General features: G+C 42.3%; 3 protein-coding genes across 4 annotated transcripts; 1 reads left to right on the forward strand and 2 right to left on the reverse strand.

Moving 5' to 3' along the window:
- Window positions 1–772: 772 nt before the first annotated feature.
- Window positions 773–7,777, reverse strand: eif2s1b (eukaryotic translation initiation factor 2, subunit 1 alpha b). The gene is made up of 8 exons (XM_070987058.1): window positions 7,619–7,777; window positions 6,063–6,305; window positions 4,872–4,951; window positions 4,562–4,713; window positions 4,349–4,455; window positions 3,720–3,817; window positions 3,413–3,556; window positions 773–1,458 (listed from the first exon to the last, which is right to left on the reverse strand). The coding sequence occupies exons 2-8, from the start codon at window positions 6,301–6,303 to the stop codon at window positions 1,333–1,335; spliced, it is 948 nt and encodes a 315-aa protein (XP_070843159.1). The 5' UTR covers window positions 6,304–6,305; window positions 7,619–7,777; the 3' UTR covers window positions 773–1,332.
- Window positions 7,778–7,823: 46 nt separating this feature from the next.
- Window positions 7,824–10,975, forward strand: atp6v1d (ATPase H+ transporting V1 subunit D). Its single transcript, XM_070987986.1, has 9 exons — window positions 7,824–8,079; window positions 8,932–9,049; window positions 9,146–9,225; window positions 9,306–9,373; window positions 9,459–9,503; window positions 9,578–9,681; window positions 9,934–10,000; window positions 10,097–10,175; window positions 10,296–10,975. Exons 1-9 carry the CDS (start codon window positions 8,039–8,041, stop codon window positions 10,438–10,440), a joined length of 747 nt encoding a protein of 248 aa, XP_070844087.1. The 5' UTR covers window positions 7,824–8,038; the 3' UTR covers window positions 10,441–10,975.
- A 305-nt stretch (window positions 10,976–11,280) lies between these two features.
- On the reverse strand, window positions 11,281–27,824 carry pals1b (protein associated with LIN7 1, MAGUK p55 family member b). Of its 2 annotated transcripts, none has more exons than XM_070987731.1 (14): window positions 27,596–27,824; window positions 24,387–24,866; window positions 22,702–22,910; window positions 19,685–19,762; window positions 17,037–17,156; window positions 16,132–16,293; window positions 15,583–15,660; window positions 15,302–15,485; window positions 14,307–14,375; window positions 14,065–14,136; window positions 13,253–13,414; window positions 12,819–13,021; window positions 12,427–12,537; window positions 11,281–12,240 (listed from the first exon to the last, which is right to left on the reverse strand). In XM_070987731.1, the coding sequence occupies exons 2-14, from the start codon at window positions 24,712–24,714 to the stop codon at window positions 12,064–12,066; spliced, it is 1,953 nt and encodes a 650-aa protein (XP_070843832.1). In that variant the 5' UTR covers window positions 24,715–24,866; window positions 27,596–27,824; the 3' UTR covers window positions 11,281–12,063. The 2 variants fall into 2 exon arrangements, with proteins under 2 accessions (XP_070843832.1, XP_070843833.1); XM_070987732.1 differs by having other exon boundaries at window positions 17,037–17,144; window positions 27,596–27,802.
- Between the last annotated feature and the right edge of the window lie 5 nt (window positions 27,825–27,829).

The raw sequence follows: 27,829 nt of genomic DNA on the forward strand, positions 1-27,829 counted from the left end.
CCCTGAGAAATGAATGCTGGTCAAAGCATGTGTATGTAGGTATGTGCCTATGTATGTGTGGGTACATACAAATGTATGTATGTATGTATATAGGTAACTACACACACAGATATGTGTAGGTATGTGCTAAGAGCACGGGAAGAAATTGTGTTTATGTACCCACTCACACACTCACATATGTGTGTGGGTACCTACATACATATGTAGGTTCATATGTGTATATACCTACACATGTAAGTACATACATATGTATTTATGTATGAACGTTCACACATATGTAGGTAGGTAACTACACATACATACATACATACATATGCACATGCATGTGTATGTACCTACATACATATGTGTGTGTGGGTACCTTCATATTCATGTAGGTACATACATGTATGTCCATACATACATACATATGTGTGTGTGAGAGTGTACCTTCATATTCATGTAGGTAAGTATATACCTATATATGTAGGTACCAACATGTATGTCCATACATACATACATATGTATGGAGCAGGAACCCTGAGAAATGAATGGCGGTCAAAACATCTTAACATGTCCGCTGTATGGCAATTAGTAAAATAATCAGACTGAGTGTGCATACAGACGTATACACGTAAGTACATACATATGTAAGTACATACATAGTTCCAATTGCGTTTGAGTTTTATACTCGGGAAATGTATATTTGGTGTTGGGAAATGTCTAGAAAGAAAAACCATCCTTAAATTAGTGTCATTTCATTCACTCCAATAGCAGCTGACAAAAACACATTGAGATCAAAACTTCCAGGACTTTATTGATGCCATGTGAGCTAAACAAGAGCAGGTCTCGCCAGTAAAAACCCTTGAAGTGGAAGAGAAAACAGCACATAAAGTCACCGCTGACCGGTGTCGAGACAGACCAGCGTACATGTTCGCTCTTTAATCAATCGCATCCAGTGACCGGCCAGAGATGACACGCCACGACACTGAAGACACTGGGCTCGTAAAGCAACAGGTAAGCGAAGGCCACTGCTTGTAAACAGTTGTCTTAGAGTATTTATTCAAATCAGTGTACTTAAAAATAGAAACTATATTGATGTATTTGTAATTTAACTTTACTTGTGTCCGTGTCTGAAGAAGACGACAGTTTTTGGTGTTTCCGTCTCCTGAAACAAACCTTTCTAATGAACAAACCGAGACGTTTGCCAATGAACTATTAACGCCAGTTAATGTTTGCAATGTGAAAGAAACATCTGTTGGACCGAGTGACGGCAGCCAAGGCAGCCCACGTTTCTCCTCTGATGGTTTTTTTTTTTCCCTCCCCCCACCCGCCTTCCTCCGAGGACTGACTCTAGTCCTCCACTTTGGCCTCCATCTCCTCGGCATCGTCGTCTCCGTCCACCTCGGCGTTCTCCCGCTCTAGCCTCTCCAGCTGCCGGGCGAGCTCCGTCTCGTCTGTGTCTGTCACCACCTTCGGCTGAAGGGGAGAGTACAGTGTTCGATTAATGCAAAAAATAATAAAACAGAAAAAAGACGAAAAATAAAATGTGTGATTTTATGAACAAAAGGTTAACACTAGAACTTTTTCAAGATAAATAATGTTATGTTTAACGCATATAACAAATTTTATATATGTACATATATACACACATACATATATGTATGTACATACACAAATCTACAGATTGTAAATTTGATTGTACATACATATGTACATGTGCATGTACGTATATATGTATGTGCATACATACATACACACGCTCATACATACACACGCTCATTCATACATACACACACACACACACACACACACACACACGTATGTACTTGCATACATACATACATGTGCATATTTATGTATGTACATACACACATACATACACATGTACATATGTACATTGTTTTGCTGATATACATGTTTTTGGGTTAGTATTACTGCTGCGTTCATGTGTGTGTTACACTTTACTGCATCATATATTAGAAGATAATGACAAAACAAATCTACACACATACATACATACATACATATACATATATGTATGTATAAATACATGTGCATGTACATACATATATACACATACATACATGTGTACATACACACAGACATAAATATGTATATACACACAGATGTACATGCACATACATACATATGTAAATACATACATATACACATTGTTTTACTGATATAAATATGACGTTTTTGGGTTAGTACTACTGCTGCATTCATGTGTGTGTTACATTTTACTGCATCATATTTTACAAGATCAAACAGAAACTTACACACACATGTATACACATACATGTATACATACATATGCATGTACATATGTATGTACATATATACATGTGTACACATACATGTGCATGTGCATATGTATGTACATACATACACACATGCATACATACATACACGTACGTGTATGTACGTACATACATGCATGCACACGTATATACACACATGTACGTACGTACATACATACATACATACGTACGTACATACATACATGCGTGTACATACATAAATACACACACATACACATGTTCATACATACATACATACATACATACACACACACACACACACATACATGCATACACACATATGTACATACATGCACATGTAAACAAATGTACATAGATACATAGATACATACGTACGTAGATACACACACGTACAGACATACACACACATGTACATACATACAAACGTACACACATGTATATACACACACACACACACACACACACACACACACACACACACAAATATACACATAAAACATACATATATATTGTTTATTGCCTCCTCATACTTACTTACTTACTTTGCACATATTGTATATTTTTTAACTGTTTAACTTACTGTTCTGTCTTTTTTTCTATGCAAGTACACTGGGGCAATGTTTAAACTGGAGTCAGATTCCTTGTATTTGCACACATACTTTGTCAACAGAGCCGATTCTGATTCTGGAATGTTTGTAGTGTCGCTGCGTGACAAACACGTATCTCTAACAAGGGAACTTTTCATGAGCTCAGAAAAACAGCCTATTTCCTGCTTTGTGAAGATGCATTTTCCAGCTTATCCAAGAGAGGTTTTATATAGTTTATTCATCTTAAGAAGTAGTTGGAGATGTATGGTTTTCACTGGACAGAAAGGGAATGAAGAATTTTAATCTTAAAAGTAACTAAAGCTGTCCGTAGTAGAGTAAAGACTACAATATTTGCCTCTGAGATGTAATGGAGTACAAGTGTACGAAGTAAAAGTACCTTGAATTTGTGAGTAAATGTTAAAAAAGTAAAATTCCACCACTACCCTATGTACGTCGTAGTCTGACTACTACTATTTGTGCAAAACGTCAAAACTTTCAGAAACTGTTAATCTTGAAGGCATCACACAGAGGACACAATGTGCCTTTCACTCGATAGCTCACCTCCATCTGGATGTTGAAGACGCCTCTCTTCTCTTCAATCTTCTCCTTGATAGCTGCCATGGCCTGGTTGAGGACGGACAGGCCCTCTGTGCGCTCCAGAGTGGTCGTCGTCATCACGTAGCGAGGGGGAGCGATCAGGTTGATCTGCCAAGAGCGAGACGTGTGTTCACACTGCATCACAGCTCTTACACATGCCAAAAAATACCAATAAACTAGCGGGTAATTCACTTCTGTCTAAACAGCATAAAAAAAAGAGAGTTCCTTTAGTTTATGACTGAGCCGAGAGCGGCCGAAGCAGCGATATTACCTTGATGGGCATGGCCTCTGTGGAGCAGCCTAGCCCGGCCCTAAGAGCCTCCTTCACGGCATCAATGCCCTCATACCCGTAACACGCCACCTCGATGTCTGCAGGTGGGAGAGGAAGACTGTGAACAGGAGCTGTGCTTGTAGGTCACATTAAGTGCAACTGAGAAGCCGTCAGGCCACAGTTACAGTGATTACATCATTATAATTATAATTATCTCATGCAATAATTCAGTGGTGCAATACTATGGTTGATATGTGTAATATTTATACTGCATATGTATACTGATGATTCTACTACTAGTAGTATTATATTATTATATATTACTATATATTATTAGTATTATAGTATTTGTATTAGCAGGAGTAGTATTCTATTATTCTTGCTACTTGATGGAGAACAAATTTCTATATAGACCGCTACTATTTATTGCAGCGTAATACACAAAGTTAACATATTTACATGTACATTATGTCATATTCTTTATTATTTATAGTTGATTTATATTGCTGTACAGTGTACATAATTTGACATATTTCTACTTATTCCCCATTTCTTATTTCCTTTTTTATTACGTTATGTATTGACTCTGATAAATCTGAGTAACGGTCAAATGTTACGGATATTGTTACCTGCTCTGATTTTGACAGCCTGTGGGGTGAGTCGCCTGTTGATGTTATCAATCAGCACGCTCCTTTCCTCCTCTGTTAAGTCCAGCCCATCCAGGATGGAAGGATCTCTGGGGGAAGGGAGACATTCACCATCTGATTAGACCAAATCAAACATTATTTGTGTACCGTCTGTTGCGATTGGCCTCGCGCCGGTCGCCCGAAACAACCACTTACGATACGGCCTGCTTGAAGACGTCGTAAGCTCCGTATCCTGGCCGCTTGTATTTCTCATCGAAGACCCAGGCGGTGCGCTGGTACAAGCTCTCTAGCTGCTCGTCCTTGCTGTACTCCAGCACCTCGGCCACATGTCGCAGGATGCTGTACACCTGCAGGCACAGCAACACCACAAAGCTCAGAGCAGATCAGGAAGTAACGATGCAGCAATGTACAGAAAGGTGATGTTTGCTTTAGTTTATGATACGTTCCTCGTGTGAGCAAACATGTTTTCTTTTTACCAGGAAGACAAAAACACAGGCTGACTTACAGTTTTAGATTTGGTGAATTTGTCTTCACACTTGATGGCCTCCTCTGGTGAAACTCTTCTTTTTGATAAATCAATGTATCCTGAGGACAGAGCAGAGAAGAGATGCTGTGACTTTCCTTTCTTCAGGGTCTGATATTCAGGATAGTCTCAGCACTTGAACTGATATTAGTGCAGGTGGAGAAGGCTGTTGAAGTGATTCTGACGAGATTAGTGCTGATATGGCAATGAAAAATAATCAAGGCCACATTTGATGGTTAATCCATTCAGTCATTCACAAAACACTTCCTGGTTTAGGCTTCACTAACGGCTTTCTGCTCTTAATTATTCCACTAACACAAATCAAATACTCCCATTTCAGGCTCTAGAACTTGGCAAATTTGGTTTTTTTTGCAACAGGTTTGATATTTTTAAATGAAAAACGGTGCCGGTCAAGTTTGGCAAATACTGATTATACAATAGAAATAAAATGGATCCATCATACTAACAAAACAAGGGAGCAAACAGAAGGAAGTAATGAAAAGTGCGTCATCAAAAACCAGCACGGCTAAAATAATTAGACCAAAACTCAGTTCTATGTGGACTGACTTGCTTTCGGATCGAGCCTCAGGTGGTCATTGGAGGAACTACAGCTTTTGGCCGCTCAGTGCGGGCTTCCAGCCCTGTTTGAGATCATTTCCCTGACCTGACATCACACATCCTTCGATTTGACTATTGCCCATGATCACACCGCGATGTCGACGCTGAACACATTGTGCAGCCCTAACTTATATCCACGTGTCTGCAGCGTGTCAGCAGGGCAGAACTTTGAGATGTATACGTGTTACCAACAGTGTCATTTATTCTGCAGTTAAGGATTACTGATAATGCACCAATGATGACTGATAATGCTATTACCTGCAGCCTCAGACTATATTATCTACATCATCTATATTATCTAACCACTCAATCTGATCCTATCATTACTTCTCTGGAACAACTGTCCATAGTCGGGCTTCCATCCAAATGCAGAGCAAATTTTAACTTAATGTCAAGAAAATCAGCAAAAGAAAAGGCAGATTAAAGCACATTTCCATCCACTGCTGTTACGTGATTATTAGGATTTGGTTGGTCGAGACAAACAGCTGATGGTGGTGCCGTTAAAGCACTGCAGAGGAAGAGGAGGCAGCCAGATGATGTCCCGCCGGCACTCACCCTTCTCTTTGTCTACTCGGATGACGACCACGCACTCGTTGCGGCCTATGCGGATGAGCTTGTTGATGGAGCGGATACGTCGACGCGACAGCTCGCTCAGGAGGATCATGCCCTCGATGTTGTTGTACTCCAGAAGGCTGACGTAGGCGCCCATCTCGGCGATGGACCTCACGTTCACCATCACAACATCCTCCACCTCTGGGAACCGGTGCTGGTAAAATCGACAGCTGAGCCCCGGCATCGCTGAGAGGTGGGACACAAAGAGAGGCAGAGGTCAACAATCTGAAGTCCTCCGAAAATGGGACAAGTCAACACTTTGACATCACGGTCCTGAAAAGCATTACACCATTTTAAGTATTACTTAAAGATGTCAGTATAGAAAAAATAAGCCTGATGATGTCACAGTGATGTCAATTTTATTTTTTTCTTTAAGCAAAAACTGGACGTGTAGAGTTTAAAAGATGCAGGCATTTACCTGGCAGGGAGGGTGGAAAAAACAATGCATTGTGGGAAACGTAGGCCTAAATTACCCAACTCTACAGAAAGTGGAATAATGAATGGCTGAGTGCCCCTTTAAATCAGTTACGTCACATCTGATTTTTAACAAATCTTCAATATTGTACAACTACGTTTATGACGATGATTGTTCTGCTTTATAGAATTTTTCCTTTTTGCTCATCGCAAGTCACATCCTACATCAGCACCACAGCCTGTGATGATGGAGGGAGTCACAGGCAGCCATACTGAGAACCACTGACAGCACTTTCATGACGATTTCACTGAAAAATAAGGGCACATTTTCTGATCCTAAGCTACTGCTAAATTGACAATGTTTAAAATGAACTGACTGACAATGGACTTTGCTGGAAAGTTGTGTTTTAGTTGAAACAGATTCAGAGAGGTGTTGATTCATAGTTATGGTAACTGATGGAGAATTTAACTTGTGGTGGTGTATTGTGCCACACAGAGAGATGTTCATCTATCCTTAATGATATAAATGAGATGAGCAAAACATCACAAACACGGCTGAAATAACGGTCTAAATGCATTTGAATGCCACATCGTTAATGTTGTTTCTCTGTGGCTTTCCACTTAAGGAGGTTAAATGACTGGACTTAGCATGGAAAATAGCCCCAAAAGTAGCTGCGGGGAGATGAAGCGGTATTAGGTGAACTGGCAGCGTCGACACAAACAGCTTTATTTCACTTGTTTGACTGAATGGGATGATGCAATGTAGACAAACGAGGAGCCCCTCACTGATTCGGTTAAGAGCGACAACAGACATGAGCAAACATGAGACAAACCTCGCTGAAAACAATGGTAGCGTATTAACAGAGACTCTAGCTAGAAATTAGATTTAATACCACAAGACGAGAATTTATTTTTGGGACAAAAACAGTCACTTAAGTATCCGTTAGCTTCCGAGCTAATAACCCGGTGTCCAACTCACATGCAGCACATGCACTGGCGTCGATGCTAGCAGTTAGCTAGCCAGCTAGCAGCCCCGTGTGTCTACAACTCCCCGTTAAACACTTGCTTTTTCAGTAAAAACTCACCTGTGTCATATGGTTACAGAACAATACACTGGAAATATCTGTCCTGGAAGGGTTTAGATGTCCGATTATGTTCTCCTGGGTGATTTTTTAAATGAAGAATCCGGGCCCGCTAGCTCACATTCATGGGTGTGCTAATTTCTCGACCCGGAAAAGATCGTCAGAGCTTTTCGACACGCGCATGTGCAGAACGCGGTTCGGGTCAGTCACATGACCAGAGACCAGCTGATCATCACGGACGGAGAGTCGGACAAGATCACGACCATCCGCCCGAGCTGTGCCTCTAATCCTGCACGAAAAACAACGGTTTTCGGCATTACACGGAGCGGTTAATAGACTAGAATAAAAGTCAACGTTTCAGTGTTAATTTTAGGAACCGGGAAGTAATTAGAAGACCGCGATTATCGACCAAAGGACGAGAAGATGTCTGGAAAAGACAGGATCGACATATTCCCCTCCAGAATGTAAGCAGCTTGTTTGCTAGCTAGTTGCTAACTCACTGGAGCTTCTTAGCCGGCTTTTATAAGGCTGATTTGTTGACTTATTGCGTTTCAGACTCTCAGATTGATTATTCCCTTCTCTTATCTGATGGTAATTTCTATTAATCTTACATGACGGGATCACAGTGTTGATCTGCAGTGTGGTTCGACCCCTCATACAGTCTACATCAGTGCCAGGTTACTGTGTAAAAGAGGAAGAGTCCTTTTGTCATGTGATGTTGCTAATGTGACCCCACAGTGAGCTGTCAGTGTGAGACATGTCTGCAACACACTGACCTCCAGACAGCCCAAGTCTTGATTTTAACACAGTGTAATTTGAGTATGTACTGAGAAGTGAAGTTTCCTGTGTTGTCTCCACAGTCTGACCATTTTAGCATATTAATTCAGAATATGAATGTAATGTAATGACTTACCAGCTGTGATCTGGCTGTACAGGACACACCAACCTGAGTCAGTGTTAACAGCACATGAAGTGATTAAAGCTGGATGACAACTAGTAAGAAAAACACACACAGACAAGAAAAAAATGCCCTAAAAGTGACAGATAAATGATCGAAAAGTCAGTCTTCGACCAAGAGACCAAGCCTTAACATCAACAACGTCCTGGATTTCCCTGTCCCTTCCATCAAAGCGGTGTGAGGAAGACATACGTGAGACCATCTGAGAGGGCTGAGGGCGGCCTGTTAGCAGGTCACAATACGCTGGAGAATTGTGGTCACTGCTGTAAAAAAAAAAAGTATTCGTATCTTGTCTACTAGTAATTGATGAGATCCAGATACTGCATTTAAAATGTGTTTGTTTTGTTTGGGCTCGCAGGGCTCAGACCATCATGAAGGCTCGGCTGAAAGGGGCTCAGACCGGCCGCAACCTGCTGAAGAAGAAGTCTGACGCCCTCTCCATGCGCTTCCGCCAGATCCTCCGCAAAATTATCGAAGTCAGTTGAAAATGGACAGCTGACTTCATCTGTTTCTTTAGTATCTCCGAGTGGTTCTCTAAAGGTGGACTTTGTCTTCTCATCTCTTCCCCGCAGACAAAGACTAAGATGGGAGAGGTGATGAGAGAGGCGGCCTTCTCTTTGGCTGAAGCCAAATTTACAGCTGGAGACTTCAGGTAAGAATCAGAGAAAGATCATAAAACGTGGTGTTTGGTTCAGATGCAGGTGTAACTGCCATATGTGATTCTGTCCACAGCACAACCGTAATCCAGAATGTCAACAAAGCCCAAGTGAAGGTGCGAGCCAAGAAAGACAACGTGGCAGGTGAGCCGAAAAATATCACCTATTTGCTGTTTACGCTCACTGCTGAAGAGACGCAATCTTATACGTGTATTATTCTCTCTTTTAGGGGTCACCCTTCCAGTTTTTGAGCACTACCAAGAAGGCGGGGACAGTAAGTTGCACTTACATTAATATTAGTTGTTGTGAGTCGTGAGCGAGAGCCCTCACCCTCTCTGTGTCTCTCAGGTTACGAGCTGACTGGTCTGGCCAGAGGAGGAGAGCAGCTCTCCAGGTTGAAGAGGAACTACGCCAGAGCTGTTGAGCTGCTGGTGGAGTTGGCCTCCTTACAGGTAGGGGGCGCTGTTACAAATATACTGAGGTCCTTTCACCTCAGTTTTATTTATCAAGCCAATTTTTTTTTTTTATTTGTACTTTGAGTGTTTGCATTTTAGTCTACTTTATACTTCTACAGTTCACTTTTGTGTGGCAGCCATAGTTACAACGATCAGTTTACAATATGATGCAAAATTAAATTACCCAAAAAAAAGAAATAGCGTGATTGAGAGATTCTGACACATCTTGTCCATGCTCTTTATCTGTAGACGTCTTTTGTCACTCTGGATGAAGCCATAAAGATTACCAACCGCCGTGTGAACGCTATCGAGCACGGTAAACTCACAGCTTTTCACACAATCGTTGCCTTTTTTCCTCCAAGAATTAAGGACAAAGATTGTTCCTGTAGCTCATCTTTGTGGCACTTTGCAGTGATTATTCCCCGGATTGATCGAACCCTGACCTACATCATCACAGAGCTGGATGAGAGGGAACGAGAGGAATTCTACAGGTGAAACATTTTCTCGCAGTCCCGGTTTATGTTTCATGGTGTTAATTTATTTAGATTGTTTTTGCGACCGACCGCTCACCTCTTTAAATTTACCACCGACCTCAACCCCTCCTCTGGCAGGCTGAAGAAGATCCAAGAGAAGAAGAAGCAGCTCAGGGAAAGGACAGAACTGGAGATTGCGGCGCGCCTGGAAAAGCTGGGTCCCATCGCAGAGCCCGCCAACATGCTGACGGAGGAGACGGATGAAGACCTGCTGTTCGAGTGAAGCGTTTAACGGCAGTCAGAGTTCACCCCTCATCCTATTTATTCTGTGCCTCTCAGGCACGTCTATGTCTTCTCATGCAAGTGATGAAAGTTGTTTTGTGTGTGCGTGTCTGTGATGATTCGTTCTGTTGTTTCAGTGCTGGAAGGTGCCGTGTGTTTGCAGATCTCTCACTGTACGGAGCCGAAGTGTCGTCACACTTGGCTGTTACCCACAAACGAGTCAGTTAATCTACATGATAAAATATGTTTTCACATGGGTTGCGAGTGGATTTAAAGAAGCATTCCGTGTGTTTCTGCGTAACATTTAGAGCCGCTGCATGCTGTAAAGCTTAGGTTGGTTGTAGATATCAGAGTGTGAGTCTGTGTCGTGGAGGCCCGTCCCGCTGCTGACCTCATATCACGGGGTTGTTATTGTTACCTCATTTGAGGATGTTTACCATTTCACCAGAAACCCCTAATTAAACCCTGCTGTAAAAATTAGTGTGCAAATCAGCAAAACCACAATTCACCCAAATAAAGATGTTATCAATATCAAACCGCTGTCTGGATTTCTTACTAAGGTTAGAGCTTTGACATGTTGTTTTCAGCTCCATATGCAAAGACAAACAGACTTCCTTCAGCGCATGCTGGTAAACAATTTCCCAAGTGTTTCGGAAACCCAGCCAGGTGAGGAACGGCAGCCATCTTGCACCAGAATGCGACATTTAACACATTATTTTTAGTTGCTGCAGGACTTCGCAAGAGTTTGATCAGTGCACATTTTTGTTGCAACATCAGTGTTAGAACTGATTTAAAGTGAGGTTCTCAAGGTGAAATCAATGCATTCAGTACATCACTTGTTCACATGTTTGTGATTTTATTAACACTTCTCCAGAATTGTGCTTGTGATTCATTATATACCCGGCAAAGAAGCAATACTGTACTTGCTGGAGTTGCACTAAGTGATATGATGTTTTGTTCTTAAAATATTGGTAAAAGTCTAGAGACAATACCTTAGATTGAGGTCTGTTATCACAGCGTAAATGAGACCTGAGATTACGTAAAATAATACTGACACTGGTGTAGAGGAAGTACTCCAAAACTGCAGGTTACAGCAGATTTTTCCTTCGTTAGGTTAAGTCCTTCTCTTCTGTGTGATACCTGCTTTCTCAGGAAGCCATTCTCATGTTTGCCACATTAACACTCCCAGTTGGGTGTACCGTTTTGTATATCACACTCACACAAAATGTAACAATGAAATATCCTTTTCGCTAGAAAATATATATTTACAATTATAAATAACTATGAAGTACAGGATAGAAATATTTCTATTTGATAAATGACTTTGCATAAAACTGAACAAGATCTTTCATAGTACAAACAGAAAAAAAAAAAGATCCACAAAGACTCACGCACTCACTCACATACACACGCACACATACACACACCAACAAAAAGAAATGTAAGAAACTTGAGTCCATCCCTGCAGAACGTGCTAAAGCTCAGCTCCTCTACAAACGAGGAGAATGTGCGAGTGAAAATCCAGTGACAATCAGCACCGTCCAACCTTCATTTTTCAGTTGTCGAGAACATTCGTATCTCCTCCGCTCATCTCCGTCTACCCTGCGGTGGGAGCCCGTGGCCTCTAGCACAGCCAGGATGTGGGCACCCACTGTGGCTCAGTGTCCAGCTTGTCTATCAGCCTGCGCAGCTCGTGGAAAGCCTGGTCTGGATCCATGTTCACGATGGTCGCGTCAAAGAAGTGGCCAAAATTGTGCTCCATCTCGCGGGCCTTTTCAATAACTGCCTTTAGCTCTTCAGGCTGCGCACAGAAAATGAGCACATGGCTTTTTAGACTCTCTTAAAAATGCCGACTGGGCATGAATCTAAAGTTGTTTTTAATAGTACCATTTAAATATTTTGATCTAAATAAATGCAGTGTGATGTACAGTATGCATATTAACTTTACAGAGTGAAATAACATTTTCCAAAACTGTGCTGTGGGTACCTTTGGCGTTTTCCCCTCTGTGGCCAGTAGGGTGCGTAGTCGTTCCTGAGAAGGAGGAGCGATGAAGATGACATAGGGCTTGAGGTTGGAGGACCTCAATACCTGCAGTGACTGACAAGAGGAAGAACAGGGACGCATGAATATACGAGACGGAAGGAAAGAAACAACAAAGAAAGAAAAACAAGAGGCCTTTTAAATGTACCAAACCAAACACTACAATGGTGTCCTCTCTACTGACTATATTTTATCAGCCAAAAAACAACCACAGATTTATGTTCAGGATATGAAAAGGGGTAATTATGTTCTGGCCAAGCCACAATGGTTAGGATCAAAGCAGAGGGATGAAATGGGCTTTCTAATTAACATGTGACACAAAAAAACATGTCTCGTACCCTGGTGTGGAGGCAGAGCAGACAGATGCGTCCAGAGTTGATGACGTGTCGGACCGAGTCGGTGCTGGTGCCGTATAAGTTCTTCTCATACTCCCCCGACTCGATGAACTTCCCGCCCGCTAAGTCAGCTTCAAAGGCAGGCCGACTCACAAAGTGGTACTCACACCCATTCCGCTCGTGTATCCTTGGGTTTCTGGTGGTGTCTGGCCACGAAAGAAGGACAATCAATCTGACTTTTTGTGGAAAAACCTCAGGCTAATAGAAACACACAGAAAATCCTTTTGGGGATGTCAGTTTTGAAATGAAATGTGATGATTATGTGTGACATGATTGGAATTCTTGACCAAATCCCAAACGCATGCCATGCTCCTCATCTGAAATCATGACACTGTGATAGTACTGGGTCCCCATGCTCCGACAAAGCGTGGACTTACGCGGGACAGCAACAGCAAACTTTTCCGGTTCAATGGACAGAAGCCTCCGACGCAGCTCGTCGTGACCGCTGTTTGTAGGACCAATCAGAGCGATGGGGCGTTTCCGACTGGCAGGCTGGTGATAAAGCGACATCTCCTCATAGGTCAGGATGTCGTCATAGTCTGAAGAGACAGTCGAGAGGGGTTAATGAAAAACCCCTGACCAGCTCCTGGGCTGCTGTTCTGTAACCAACTCTGACCTCTGACCTCTCATTGGAGGTCAAAAAAGGAGGATTTAAAGATCAATAAAGTACCAAACTATTATATTATTTGTTCGTATGGTCTTTTATTTAACAATGCCCTGCTTCATAAATCACCCTCTCAGCTGCACTCCACTTGAGCAGTGTGTGTGAGCATGTATGTGTTTCTACGTGCAAACCAATAACACCACACGTCCCTTCAAGCCATTTAGGCACCTGTTGGGCACCTGTTGGTGCCTCCTCTGATCCCGTCTTCACAGACGGGACTAATCTGATCTGTGACACACCAAGTCTGGACAAGCCGCTGTGAGAACAACAAGACTTGTCAACTCCAGCTAACGTGTGGGATTAATACTGACAATGTGCGGACACTTGGACGCTGGCCAGGACAGGAGCAGCCTTTCACTGGTGGTAAATAAGAAGCGACAATTGGAGTTTTGTGGGTTAAGGCTGTAGCTTCTTAACTGTGGATGTTGAGGAAGAGGAGTGCATTCTCAAGCATGCAACCGACTTCTTAAACTGTTACGCTTCCGAGGAGACACAGCAAGACAAAAAAAAAAAAGGTAGTCTTACCAGTATTTTTGCTCAAGTTAGGTGTGCTCTTCTTCTTTTGTTTCTTGCTTTTCTTTGCACACCAAAGCTTCCCTGGAGAAATGACAAGTCAAAAAAATGTTTGCTTTATCGTTTCACTTCGCTTAATCATCTAGACACCACAAATTCCACGTGAGTCAGGGTGGATGCAAAATGTCTGAGTTTGCAAATTGCATCTTGGATTTTCTCAGCGCACAGCGTGTTTTTGAGCATGTTCGGCTTACCTTGGTGCTCTCGACCCCTGTCTGTTATAGTTTTCTTCAAGGTCTCTCTCTGTTGCTGGAAGCTTTTCCCTGAAAAAGAGGAAAGCGAAGAGCAACAGAACAGCTATTCAACACTAAATATAGACGCACAAATCCAGGGTATTTTATAAAAACTCTATTTATTTAAAACTGTAAGCTTTAATGGAATTGAACATTTTGATTGGTATTTAATAATAGTCTTTAAGAATCCTAGACTTTCTGGACATGCGCGGGAACAGGCAAAAGAAAAAAAAGGCCTGCTTTCCATTTCCCAGTGCTCAACCTCATTTTTTTTTCCAGCCACAACAGGCTGGGGTCACACAGTAATCGCAAATAATTCTTAGGTGTTTGTTTTAATCTGCTTGACGTGCCAGACGGGTGGTGTTTCCTGCCAGAACAGTGGTGCCAGGTAAGTTATTAGTCACGGACAACTTTCAAGTACTTTACTGTGACTGCATTACTACTAGGGATGCCATTAATGACCAACTTAGCAATATCTTATTTGGATATCTGTCATTTGGAGTCTGTGTAGTTCATTCATTATCGATACTGGGATCAAATATCACTGTTTATTCTATGTGTTTTATCACAAATTGTAGTTTTTAGAAGATATGAGCTATTTCCATTTTTAATTAAATGCAATTTACACAGGTTTAAAAGATCTGAGTTGCTATCATGCAGATGCGTATCCTTCAGGTAAAACAGACTAACTGTTTTTTCTTATGAGTTCTTGTAAGATTACATTTAGATTCTGGAAGCACAATTTCTGTCTTGCATTGTGTTTATAATTGCTGATGGAATAACTGCTTTTGTGACCTTGTAGTGAAAAACAGACCTGATCCGTTTACTCTCAATGCGACGTCAAAGACCCTCATTTGCATGCAACTCTTGCTCCTTTTCTCACATTTTTGAGCCACATGTTGCCTTTGTGAAGCAACAAACTACATATTGATATTCAGCCCTGGTCTGGTCCCGACCTGGAATGAGTCCAGCCAGGGGCTGGTTGTCCTCATCTCCGTCCCTGTAGGCCTGCCACCAGTTGGGGTCATCCTGGCTGATGACGTGGAGGATGTCTCCCTTCTGGAAAGACAGGCCCAGCTCCCGACACGGCACAAAGGGGTCATCGGAGGGGTCGTAGTCAAAGTAAGCTCGTACGTGCATCTGAGGACAGGGTTTACAACGTCAAGGTTGGCACTGCATGCATGCAGACAGGCGATCTCATGCAGGCACGCACACACTCACACCATTAGAGACTTACCACGGTCTGTCTGTGTGGGGCAGGTTTAATCTGAGAGCTCGGGATGAGGAGGAAGGTCAGAGTGCCGTGCATTTGTTGCTGATAGAAAAGATTCAATCCAGTGAGTTAAACATGACAGCATTCACTTTTCCATAAAACAATATCTTTTACCATCTGTATTTACCTCGTGCCTCAGACATCTAGCACTGCTCTATTGTTATGCAGTTGGACACATTTTGAGAGTATTTATTTATGTTGAATTGCATTGAAATTTGGAGTAAAACCCACAAACACTACCTGCAACAGCTAACTAAAGGCTGAACTTATTTGTTAGACTAATTTTGCATTAACCTAGAAGTGGACCAGCATTGTGGGGGAAACCTAATTAGCTATAGAGGAAAGGATGGTCCAAGTATCTATGAATAAATTCTATTGTCATCAATGTAAATAATTTCAGTTTTGAAGACATTTTAAGCACCTGCATGGATGCTATAACAAAGCTAGTTTCCCTTGATTTAAAATAAAGTTGTAAAGGGGTTTGTTTTCCACTGGATAATGGCCAGTCCTCACCAGTAAGTCATGGACTTCATTGACGTGTTTCCCACGGATAGAAATCCCGTTGATCTCCAGGATCTCATCTCCCTCGCTCAGAAGGCCGCTACTCTCTGCTGCTCCACCTTTCACCACACGACTCACCACCACACTGTCCATGTCGTTACGTACTGTCGCACCCTGACGACCACACACAAACACACACACTGTTCATACGCTGCAGACGACAGAGATGACCTCACAAAACAAGCAGCAGACTGGGTAATCAGTATGTAAACAATACTCTTCGAACCAGTGATATTCCCTGAAGTGACAGCGAACAGAGAGATCCAAGTTTAAAAACAGGAGGAGAGGCAACAGTTTGAAGACAAACAAATAAGTCACATACAGTGAACCTCATGTGTCAGAGCCAGTGTTTACAAATGGGCGCCTGGAGCTCATCCTGACAGGCATTTTACTGCCCCGTTGGTTTGTGGGTGCACTGACACCGGCACACCCAGATGATAAATGTGAGTAGTGGAGCATGGCGAGGCCTGAGAGTCGAGGCTTTTTTACTGGACTTACAACTGACGGATACACAAAATTTTCTAATAAACAATACAGTAACACTGATGCTTAAGATCCACATATGTCTCCATAGATCATTTGTCCTCGTTCCTTTCTGTTGTCGACCCTTTAAATAAGTCAGTTTGACTGCTGTGTGGATATTATTCAATTCCCATTGCTTTGTCCATCCTTGCTTCTCACTGCCTCACCTCTCTGAGTGGATTTTCACAAGGATCTGTGCTGTTGGAGCGCAACACTCACAAGCCGATTATAAAGCATAAACAGTTTAAAAGGCTGTGAGGCTGCGCAAAAATACAGACCATACTTATGTACTTGTCATATGTACGATGCAAAAAGACAAAGAGATGGCTTCTCACCAGTGGAGTGTCGCGTGCCTTCTCCAGTCGGACCAGTTTAACGGTCTCTCCAAGGTACTGGGTCTCATTTTCCTCTGGCATTTCCTGCACTGCCACACTGTCATGGGCCTGCATCAGTGCCTGCCACATTAAACAAACACAGATGCACACATAGAGACAAACAGTACGCACACACAGAAATGTTACAAACACATGATGGATGCAGACAGAAAAATAAAGGAGGCAGCGTGAGGTACAGAGAATGAATGCTTCTGATGGTGTTCATGTAGATGCTGTCCTTCATAGCAACTACGTTGGCATGGAAATAAAATGATCATAAATCTTACAGTATAGTTTAGAATGTGACACACATCCATTAAGCGGTTTGTACTTGGTGTTAACTGATGAAAAAGAAGATAAAAACAAATTTCAAACATGCACCTGCAACAAGAAGCCTACCCACCTCCCCATCTTTTTTAACAAGACCAGTCAGAAAACCCACCTTTAAGCCAGAAATAAAACAGAGATTGCTCCTTCACTTCATTTAATGTGACAAGCACTCCGTACCCCACAATTAATAACCGTCGGTCCAAATTAGTTTCTCTATCCTGCAGCAGAGGGGACCTGAGAGAGCAGAGGCCAGGCTAAGCTTTGGCGTACGCACAATCCGTCTTAATCTCCCCCAGCATTTAGGAGTCAGGATCCACCGCCATCAATCATCAAACCCCTTCGGCTTCCCTGCTCGTGAGGAAACTGTGTCCTAGAAAACGGTGAAAGGGAGACAGGTGGACTTGAGGGGACCCTCTTTCTCTCACACATGTACCTGTCACATTAGTGTGGGGTATGAGGTTGTTTACCTGTGTACACTAGACGGTGACTCATATGATCCTCTGCTCCCCACAGAGAAACCAACATAATCTGTTCCACTTTCTGTGCCACAAGGTAGACTCACATCACATCATACTGCCCCCGCTGGCCACATGGATCCAGCTCAGTGGAGGGGTTAACAGGGCAATGTGAGAGCTGGTAGTTCACACAGTCACATGGGTCCTGACACTCACTTGTCAGGACCCTCAGCCACAAAATCACAGGAGTTTTCCACCTGAGGTCTTTTCTCACCTCACTGCCTCTCTAATGGGTGACGACAGTCTGATAATGTGTCTACATGTATTTCTACAGGAAAATCACTGAAGCTTCAGCTGACTGAACACAGAGCATCGGCAGTCTGAGCCACTTCAAAGCCACACTCTATTTATATTACCACACAAAATGCTAAACAGGTGTCCCACTGAAGAGATGCACAGGTAACCAAAATAAAGTATACAAGATATTTTATCTTTACACAGCAGTGGAGGTGGCCAGCCTCCACCTGTGATGTCTAATCGTTTCCATGCAGGTGGAGCATGTGGCACACCTAACACGAACATCTACATTGTCCAATTCCTTACTTAACCTTACCTACAGACTAACAAGTTATTACGAAGTTATAGGACAGATATAGGACCTCTTTGCTGATGGTTAATTACACCTACTTTGATTCTTTATATCCTAAAAACCCCTTCTTCACAACAAGTAGGGAACAGCCTGCTTTTTAATTAAGTTCATGTTTGTAATTGCTGAGACTCATGTAAGAATATCATCATTTAATGATATTATTTCAACATCTTTGATACAGTTATATCTTCTAACTGTCTGGCAACATCAGTGTATTTAAGAGAAACATCCACCTTATCAGCAGAACATTTCTTTTCATCAATAAGAGTAAATCTTATTAAAAAGTAAACACAGATTTTATCTAAACAACTGTACATCATTCCAGAGAAATTGTAAACTACTCTTCTTCAACACCAACACGTGACATAAAGCAACAAGATCTTTTACACTTACTCCTTTTCACTTAATTAATTTCAAAGAAACTGACAAGCAATCTGATGCAAAGAATAAACCAATCCTGTGTTTTCATTACCGAGAGAGCTGACCCACATTACAGCTTCCTTTATATAATGTCCTTTCTTGAGACCCACTACATTAATCTTTGGAAGAAAACATGACCATGAATTAGTTTTTTTGTTCACCCTAAAATAACAACATATACTGTAAAAACAGATAAAACCAGTGTCATGAAAGATTTAATCTGTAAAGCAATCATCTGTCTTGCCCAAATGTCCTGAAGCAAAACAATAAATTCCTGCCAGCTCGAGGGACGCCAACGTGTCACGCCCCGCTGACTTCTTTCATAAAGATCCTGCGGTCTGTATCTTTCATACAGGATACTGTGTCATGATGGAGCAATCTGTCATTGGGTATGCTTTAAGCCCTGTATACAGCATATGAATTCACAAGGTGGAAAAGTAAAGCTGTCCTTCATTTGCCTTTGAGCTAGAAAGCAAGTAAGCTCCATTTTTCCTCTCATAATCTCTGGACTATTATACACTTACTGACCTACTGGCAGTAGGTGGAAGGCGCAAGAGACGCAATTACCCTATTGGAATAAGTAAAGTATACATTAATTATATTTCCAGTATTCCAATTATCAGCATATCAACTAACAAATGAGTTGTTCTCTAAGGCTCTGCTGGCTTGCTGAGCCTCCTTGCTGTTGTCTTATAATTAATATTGTAGGTCAAGGGCAGCTACGATAAATCAGAGCTGGCAAGCTGACATCTGACCTGGAGATGAGGATTGGTGAGCAGAGCCCTGAGCTCCAAACCCTCCTTCTGTTGGCTGGACTGGAGAATCCTCTGTACCTGAAGAGAAACACAGACACGCAGAACTGTGGTGAGGTAAACTGTGGTTGGATCAAAACTACGAATCTCTCTTAAAGTCTCTTAATTCTAAATCGTTTTTTTTTTCCAGTAAAACTGTGACTTAAGAGATTTGAGTCTATAGCTGCTGGTATACTCCATCAGAACTGCTTGTTGGATATTAGAAGGGCTTCAGGAATCTCCCAACCAATACTGGAAAGGAGCCAGGGCTTCAATATCTCTCTCCAGCTCTCTTTTTTCATTCTTGACATAACTATTTCTGTCACTTCTCATGTGACTGACTGAGTGCAACATTATGAACGTCTTCGAGGAGCGATTGTGTGAAAATGTGCATTGTTCACCCCAACTAGTTCTTTTCTAGCATAAGCCGGCCTTAAGCCATGTTTCTCAAGTCCTCACATCTGACAAAGCACATTTAAGAGCAGAGTTTCATGTTCAATCGTGCACTCTTTTTTTTTTTTTTTTTTTGTTTGGTGACTCAACGGCCCCTTTCCTTGCACAACCCTCTGGGCATACTGTCAACTTTTTACATCATCTCTCAGTTTGGTTTGTACTGAGACGTCCCAAACACAAGACATCCAGAAATGTCATGAACAGCTCACGATTATGACCTTTCCTTCAGCACCTTCACCCTGAAATTATTTTCAGGCACTAAACTGACTGTATCCTAAACCTTCGGCTTCTCACAGAGTTGCAAGAAAAATAAAGACGCAAATGTGTACGGGGATATGCGTACATACATGTGCGCACTCACACACACATACTGTAGTGCTTGGCTACCAACTCACAGCGGGGTTTCACATTCCAGACAGAAGAGTGCTCCATATTCACTCTGCTGTAAAGAAAGTGTTGGCTGTTGGGGGGAAAACTAAAATACAAATCTTAACAGGATTCATTTTCATTGTGTGTGTCTACCTGCCAATGTTGCGTTTAGCAACAGCACATTAAATTTCTCTTCTATGGCTTTTCAGACTTTCCACTGCCCTCCATTTTTATTCCTTCCTCTCTGTTACATGGTTCTCTTTTAATCATGTGGCTCCTGTGTTGTCATTTGGGGGAAGATGCTATTGTTTGTGGCTTGGGCTGTGTAATGAATCATGACAGCAGGCATTTTGGTGTTCTGTTACTTTGTCTTTCTGCCCTCTTCCTCTTCATCTCCTGTTCGGAGCTTAGTTCATCCATTACACTAATCGAAGCTCTCACTAACAAGGTGACGCACTCCCCCCACCCAGCAGCGCTGCACCTCGGCCCACACTGCTGTAAGCTGCTGGAGTTTCTTTTTCTGGCTGCCCAGATCCTGCCCTCCTTCCTGCGGTGCGTTACACCAAGGCTTGCTGAGAGATTAGTTTACCCAACAGCCAATCTGAGTGTCACAAAGCACAACCACTTAGTTAAGACACACTGAAGCTCAAACTATCCCGTGTTGTTAAGCGCTTCAGGAGCTGTGCCTGGTGGGTGAGCGTGCACGCTGATTTACTGTACACAGGAAGACATCCCATTGTGTGTGATGAAAAATAGATCATCTCAAACTATGCCTGTCAGGACTGGAATACAAATTCTGTAGCAGTGCTGCTGGGTGTCCTCTGAATGAACTCTACACAGCTCATAGCAGGCCTGTTTCGTCAAAACAAGGTTGACTCTTGCACATCTAGCCATCAGCTAAAAATCACACCGCAGCAGTCGGACCGAGCTGAAAAGCTTGTATTACATTTGTTCGTGTTACACCTATCAAAAGTTGACACTAATCCTAATGAAGTGCCTATTGTGGGTGTAGCCTGTCATTGTTGCATAGAGCGTCTACCTAATTCATAGCAAACCATATCACAATTTCTGTCTTTTTACGGGTGGCTGGGCTCTGTGTGACAGGCTGTATTTGAACACTCCATGTGCAGAGGCTCGGATCTGCAGGGACGCAAGTCAATTACTGTCGCTTTGCTTGAGTAGACACCAAATGCCTTGTGTTTTCTCAATGAGGAAGTCAGGTGTGGCATATTCCCACCTACTCCAACCTGAGATAGTTTCTTGCTTTCTGTCACTCTCCATAACAGGGCCCAGGTGTCAGCACTGTCAACTACTATTTAAAGAGGAAACAGCAATTGGCAGATGGGGAAGTTAAATTAAAAAAACAAAAACAAAACACTGTGATGTTTATACAATATATATGCAAACTCGTGCAATACTCAACCAAATATTTACACTTTGGTTCAGGTGTTCCTCATTTACCTTCCTTATCCATTTCAAATGCAGAGGATCTACCTGTCATTTAATCTTCTTTTTATCCCAAGTCTCCAATTTAAATTCTTCTTCCTTCTGACTCTTTTACCTTTTTCACCAGCTGACTCAATTGTCATGCATGGCCTGGATCCCAAAAAATCCCTCATTTTTGTTTTCACTCACCTTGTTAACCACAAGGCAATTTAAATTTCATAATTATTCAGACTGACAAAGATTTTTCATGCTTCATTGCGCTTGTTCTGATACTTGGTACTTGGCTCTAAATAGAAGCTTAACAAGGTCCAAACCACAAATTGGCCAGTACAATCTAAGCACCTTCATGCCTGTATGCTCAAACTGTGGAGACCAATGCTTGTCTCATGAGGTACGGAATTGGTTTTGTGGCATGGTTAAAAACGTCTAAAAATTAAATTGAGTTATTCATTATTCTGGGTAGTCAGTCTGTTTTCCCTGATTAAGTTTCTCCTAGGGGTGTGGACACTAAAATCACCTACAGTTATAAAAGCATAAGCAATAAAAAACAACATTAACAAGCAGTGATTTAATACTAACAGCAAGGTTACCACTGAGCTCTGTGTTTCCATTACTTTCCTATAACCTTTCATATAGCAGCAAAGTCAACGAGCTTCCACACAATATTTATTTTGAGCCTTAACAAGATGTTTCAAAATGACCACTATATGTACCTCCTGGCAGAGATCCTCTGCTTGTACTGTGAGGGCTGAGGTGGGACTGACTCGGCTCTTCTGCTGGGATACAGCACTATAGATGGTGTAGGCATTCCTGAAGTCCTCCTTGGCAAGGAGCTGCATTATCAGCTCCACGTCCTGCTGGCTCTGCGCATCAGTGAGGCAGTGCTGCGCCCACTTCAGAGTCTGCAGCAAGTCCTCCAGTTCTGAGAGGGAGGCAGAGACAGTCAGGCCGACAACACAGCAGAGGCAATAGAGAGAAACACAGGTGCAAACTTATGGAACTCAGGAAATGAGAGGAATAACAGCATGGGTGAGCTGGCACTTGGAAAATAATCTGAAACGGCATTTTGTAAATGCTCAGGTAATGGCTGAATCACTTTATGTAATATGTGGATATCCATATTCAGGAGGCACAAACATATTATGCCGATGTAGACTGGTACCTCATATAAATACTGTATATATCTGCTAAACAGAGTTGTCAACTTTCAGAGCAATAAAAATATCTACGCACACCTTACGTTTCCAGTATATGGGAGATGTCTGTTTTGGGAGATATCATTTCTCCTCCAGTGATGTGAAGGAATAAAACTGGGGGTTCCTGCAGTGGAGGTCTAAAACTTTGCTCCTGAGCCGCATGTGTGCCTGTGAGTCTTCATTTCTATTCAGGTCAGACTTTGACTTCAGTTCAGGGGTTGCTGCAGTGTTTACACCGGAGATTTATCATACCACACAAAATTGAAACATTTTGTAGGATTTATTTTCTGCAACAACTTCAAATAGCTTAACTCTAACATTAATCAGAGATTTCACAGTTAAGAGGTCCTGGCTGACCCAACAGCAAAAATGATTATACTAGCAGTCCTCTAGCATAATAACAGCATAGACTGAATAGTAATCCTACAGAAACACATGTTCACCTCTCAGCGTTCACCACTGAGCAGTATCTGACCAACAATCCACCAAGGCTTGGAGCAGGGTCACAAAGTCAAGTCAGACAAGGTGCCCAGACACATTCAACCTGCTGCAAACATGTTTACCACACATCATGGCTTTGTAAGAAAAGGATCTGAGTCTAATGTAATGTCAATGAATATATAGACTCTCAAAGATGTGAGAACCTTAGACTTGACAGTCAACTCTGCCTCCTGCTCTCACTAGACACTCTTGGCAATAAAGTAAATTCAATTACTTGTGCTAAGTAACCGAAATCAAGAAGAAATCTGAAAAAATTCAAAAAGCCCACCCACTAAAATTTTTAAATTGTGTGTACACGCTTTATATAAATTGATAAATTGTGTATACAATATAATCCAAACAAGGTTTTGTGCACTCAAAATTACCAGAATGGTGCACCACTGTACATACTGAACCTGCAATACCCTTTTGTATTATCAATATAATTTACCAGAAATTATTTTACTTTCCTGCGGCAGCTGATGGGCTGTGTGCTCTTCAGTCCAAACCCATCACCCTCCTCCACTGCCTCTGCTCTGCCCCCTTGACAGTCATTGTTTTGACCTCTTTTGTTTTCACAGATTTTTTGTAAAACCTCACCACTCCCTATTCTTCTCTGAGGTCTAACATCCTCCTCTCCTTTGTAACCGTCTTTCCTCCTTCAACCCTCTTTGACCCCCATAGAGACCTCTGGACCCTTACTGTGCTCCATCTCTACTCACCGACTACAGGATCCTGGGAGCATGTGTCTTTGGTTGCCTTTTCCTTCCCCTCGAAGGTGGGATTGTCAATGCCCACCTTGGGGTTCTGCGACAGCTTCTTGAGCCTCAGTGAAGCGTTTGGGTCGATGTCGTGCTTCCCCCTGCTGTCCTCCTCTCTCCTCTTCCTCAGCTCCTCCTGGTAGTGCTGGATCCTCTCCATATGGGCACTGCAGTGTGGTGATTTGACAAGGCTACTTTCCTCCCCCGGACAGTCCACTGCCCGCTCCCTGTGGCTCTTGGCCTGACCAGAGGCCTCTTGCACATAACCGTTCATATGGGACGTGAGCATCCCTGCTGCAGCAGAGTACAGCTCAAACCACCCCAGTGTCTCCTCAGATCTACTTGAGAGTTATGAAGCACTGGTGCTGACACTGCTCAAATCAGAGGCCATAGCACACCAGCGGAGGATGCAGTTCTTTATGATCTTTGTGATCTGTCATCCTGGAACACAGAGAGTTACAACAAGTGCTACAAGTGTTAACGTAACAATGGGACATATCTAACTAACTTGCAAACAGCTCTGAGAAGACATCCTTAACATGAATTTTTCAAGACATTTAATGTATTTTACACATAAATGTTAACGAATGTTTCTCTTCCGTGCAATTGCCTAGGAAGACCAGGGACAACATTTGTTGATCAGGGCCAACATTTGCTCCTACCTCCTCTCACCTATCACACCACTAACTCCATACATGGAAAGCTCCCTGGCCTCAGTCACCTGAAATCCCTTCAGTTCAGCCATTTGCTTGAGTACACCTGTCCCCAATTGCCCGTCCTCAAGAAAAGCTTAAACAAAACATCCATCTGTAGCCTAAATAAAGATGTTCACATTTAAATTTGATGCCCAACCCACAACTACTATTACCTGAACTGCCATTGTTACTGATGTAGATTATAATCTATTTTAAGAGTGCTACGTGCATTAATCTGGATTAGCAAATTTGGTAGTATGTCTGGGAGATGCTCACTTAGTTCAATTTGTGAAACAAAAATCCTCAATCTATAAATTATAAAACACAAAATCAGTTTACAAAAGCAGTCACTGAGTGAAGAGTGAAAGTGTTCTGGGCAGACTAAAAGCCACAAGCTTGTTCTCATCTTTTACATAATGACATTAGCTTCTGTTTAAATACCGTGCAGTGTTTTAGACATGGCTCTATTCTCTCAACCTGCTACAGCTTAAATACGTTGCTGGCTTGACACATACCTGTATATGTATTTACTGGAACCACAAGTGTGAAAAAGTCTTACATGTTAAACTGCCCTTATTACTGTTTACCAGTTAAAGACGCCTTTCTGTGTGCGTAGAGGAAAAGCCCTCAAGTGCCAAAAGGATAAACATGGATTTATGACTGAAAGCCACCTATGAGGCTCATGTCATATAGTCAGTCATACACATGTCACCTACTACGTCACAGCAGCCCTCCCCCTCTTCTACCTACTTCCCACAGATAATTACGTCTGGCAGGTCTATCCCCCCAGCTCCAGGTCCAAGCTTTTAGCTACGTTTAGAGTGGCGGTGCATGGCTGACAAACAGCGGAGACTGCCAGCGGGCCATCTGTTCCTGTGGGCTTAATTAAGCCTTGGATCTCATGCCCTGCTCTAGCTCAGTGGCCACAACAGCACTGGGAGGGATGCAGGGAAGGGACAGAGGGATCTGAGTAGAAGAATGGGAGGGAATGGAAGTGCCCACACCCACCTATACATACACAAACAAGGCGATTCGAACAGTTTTGGTGAAGTGCTGTACGTGCAACTAGTTTAGGGCCAGTGCAAGATTAGGAGATGGTGAAACATGAGTGAGGTGACACCGGCCGGCCAAAAATACTAAATACTTTATACTTTTAAAAAATAAATTACTGAAGAGGGTTTGGCTTGAGATACCCCAGAAACACAGGTACAAACAAAAAGACAATTTGAGCTCAAATTAACATTGAGTAAACTGGGCATTTTCAGAAATAACCTAACATAGTATATCATGTTGTGACATAGACTGTCCTCACACACCTTTCACACAACTCTCTCTGATGTTTTTATTAGAATTTATGTGTAAATAGAGGCTGAGTATCGTCCGTTGATAGCAGTGCAGACTTAAATGCAAAACTAAGCTCAGCAGAAGGTATGAAAGATCGAAAGATCTGGAAAATGCCTCTGCACAAATACAGTAAGTAATTTCAGTTACCACTTAAGCAGAGGTAATGTTTATCACGTGTGTTAAAAACAACTCCATCCACTGACAAAGGCCATGAGATATGGCTGAAAGATCTGGGAAACGCTTCCTCACAGATACTCCAGTGGTAGATAAGAGTGACTATAGATAACTGTGACAGGGGCATGTCCTAAAACAGCATACTTGGAATTTGCATTCTTATACAGCATCAACTCTAAAAACAAACAAACAAAACAAAAAAAACAAAACAAAAAACAATCCCACTGCAATTTTGTGATGCCCCTCAATGTGGTTACATAAGATCTCATAGGGATAATTTCTGATATATGTCCTAATAAATGATTTCCTCCTAACTACACATGGCATACCATCCTGTTTGTGGCATAACATCCACTCAGTTAGTTACTGATTTTATTAGTTGGTCAGACAAATTACAGCTCCAAAAGTAGTTGTAATTTGATGAGAAACTCTCCATTTTTCATTTGCTATCATGAAAATAACGTTAACGTTAGTCACCGAGCGTTAAATGATGGGTAAACTGTGTTTCGATGGGCTCATCCTCCACCACCAGATCTCTGGCCACAATTAGCTAACTATGAACGCATCCAGAGGGAGAAAATGGAAAATACTCTCATACACCAGTCACTGTTCTGTGGTTTAAAAACCAGCAGCTGCTGGTTTGGCTTAAGGTAACGTTAAGCTGAGGTAGACGTATTTCAATGACTCACCGGAGGAATTACAGCAACCGTTGTGTAGAAATATTCATCTATTTTGAGCAACTTTACAAAAAGAATGTGTTGTGTAACGTTATAGCGGCAACGCCAGACTTAACGCAGACATTTAGAAATACGCTGTTCTTAATTCCACGGTGTAAAACTCAGCTTGAGTTAACGGAATGCTAACAATAGCAAGGAACTTAGCTTAGTAACGTTAGCCTGGCGTCGCTAACTGCGTAGCTTAACGGTCGCTGTCCCGTAACAGACTGCGTGTACTCACCACTTTACAGACAGCAAGTTGAATGAGTTTGGATGAGAAGCGGCTGTTCCTTTGTAGTCCAAACGCTCTGAAATGTGTGTTTAGTTCACACACGGACGGTCAAAAATAGCACAAGGTCTTTCCCGGTCTTCGCAGGACCGCGTTCAGCCTCTCGAGTGAGTTTCGTCCAAGCACAGTCGGGACACTTGTGGCCATTGCTGTGAGACTGCGCCCGGTGTTGTGAGTCGTCTCCGT

This window comes from Chaetodon trifascialis, chromosome 19 (genome assembly GCF_039877785.1).
Source record: "Chaetodon trifascialis isolate fChaTrf1 chromosome 19, fChaTrf1.hap1, whole genome shotgun sequence".
Classification (NCBI taxonomy): Eukaryota; Metazoa; Chordata; class Actinopteri; order Chaetodontiformes; family Chaetodontidae; genus Chaetodon; species Chaetodon trifascialis.

Coding starts and splice junctions, on each gene's coding strand:
- eif2s1b (XM_070987058.1), bottom strand. CDS start 6,303: ATGCCGGGGCTCAGCTGTCGATTTTACCAGCACCGGTTCCCAGAGGTG. Junction 3,818..4,348: donor GGCTGTCAAAATCAGAGCAG/GTAACAATATCC, acceptor TCCCACCTGCAG/ACATCGAGGTGGCGTGTTAC. Junction 1,459..3,412: donor TCTTCAACATCCAGATGGAG/GTGAGCTATCGA, acceptor TCTCCCCTTCAG/CCGAAGGTGGTGACAGACAC.
- atp6v1d (XM_070987986.1), top strand. CDS start 8,039: ATGTCTGGAAAAGACAGGATCGACATATTCCCCTCCAGAAT. Junction 9,050..9,145: donor TCCTCCGCAAAATTATCGAA/GTCAGTTGAAAA, acceptor TCTTCCCCGCAG/ACAAAGACTAAGATGGGAGA. Junction 9,374..9,458: donor CAAGAAAGACAACGTGGCAG/GTGAGCCGAAAA, acceptor TCTCTCTTTTAG/GGGTCACCCTTCCAGTTTTT.
- pals1b (XM_070987731.1), bottom strand. CDS start 24,714: ATGCTCACGTCCCATATGAACGGTTATGTGCAAGAGGCCTCTGGTCAG. Junction 14,376..15,301: donor CCTGGCTGGACTCATTCCAG/GTCGGGACCAGA, acceptor CCTCTTTTTCAG/GGAAAAGCTTCCAGCAACAG. Junction 12,241..12,426: donor CAGAGGGGAAAACGCCAAAG/GTACCCACAGCA, acceptor TTCTGTGCGCAG/CCTGAAGAGCTAAAGGCAGT.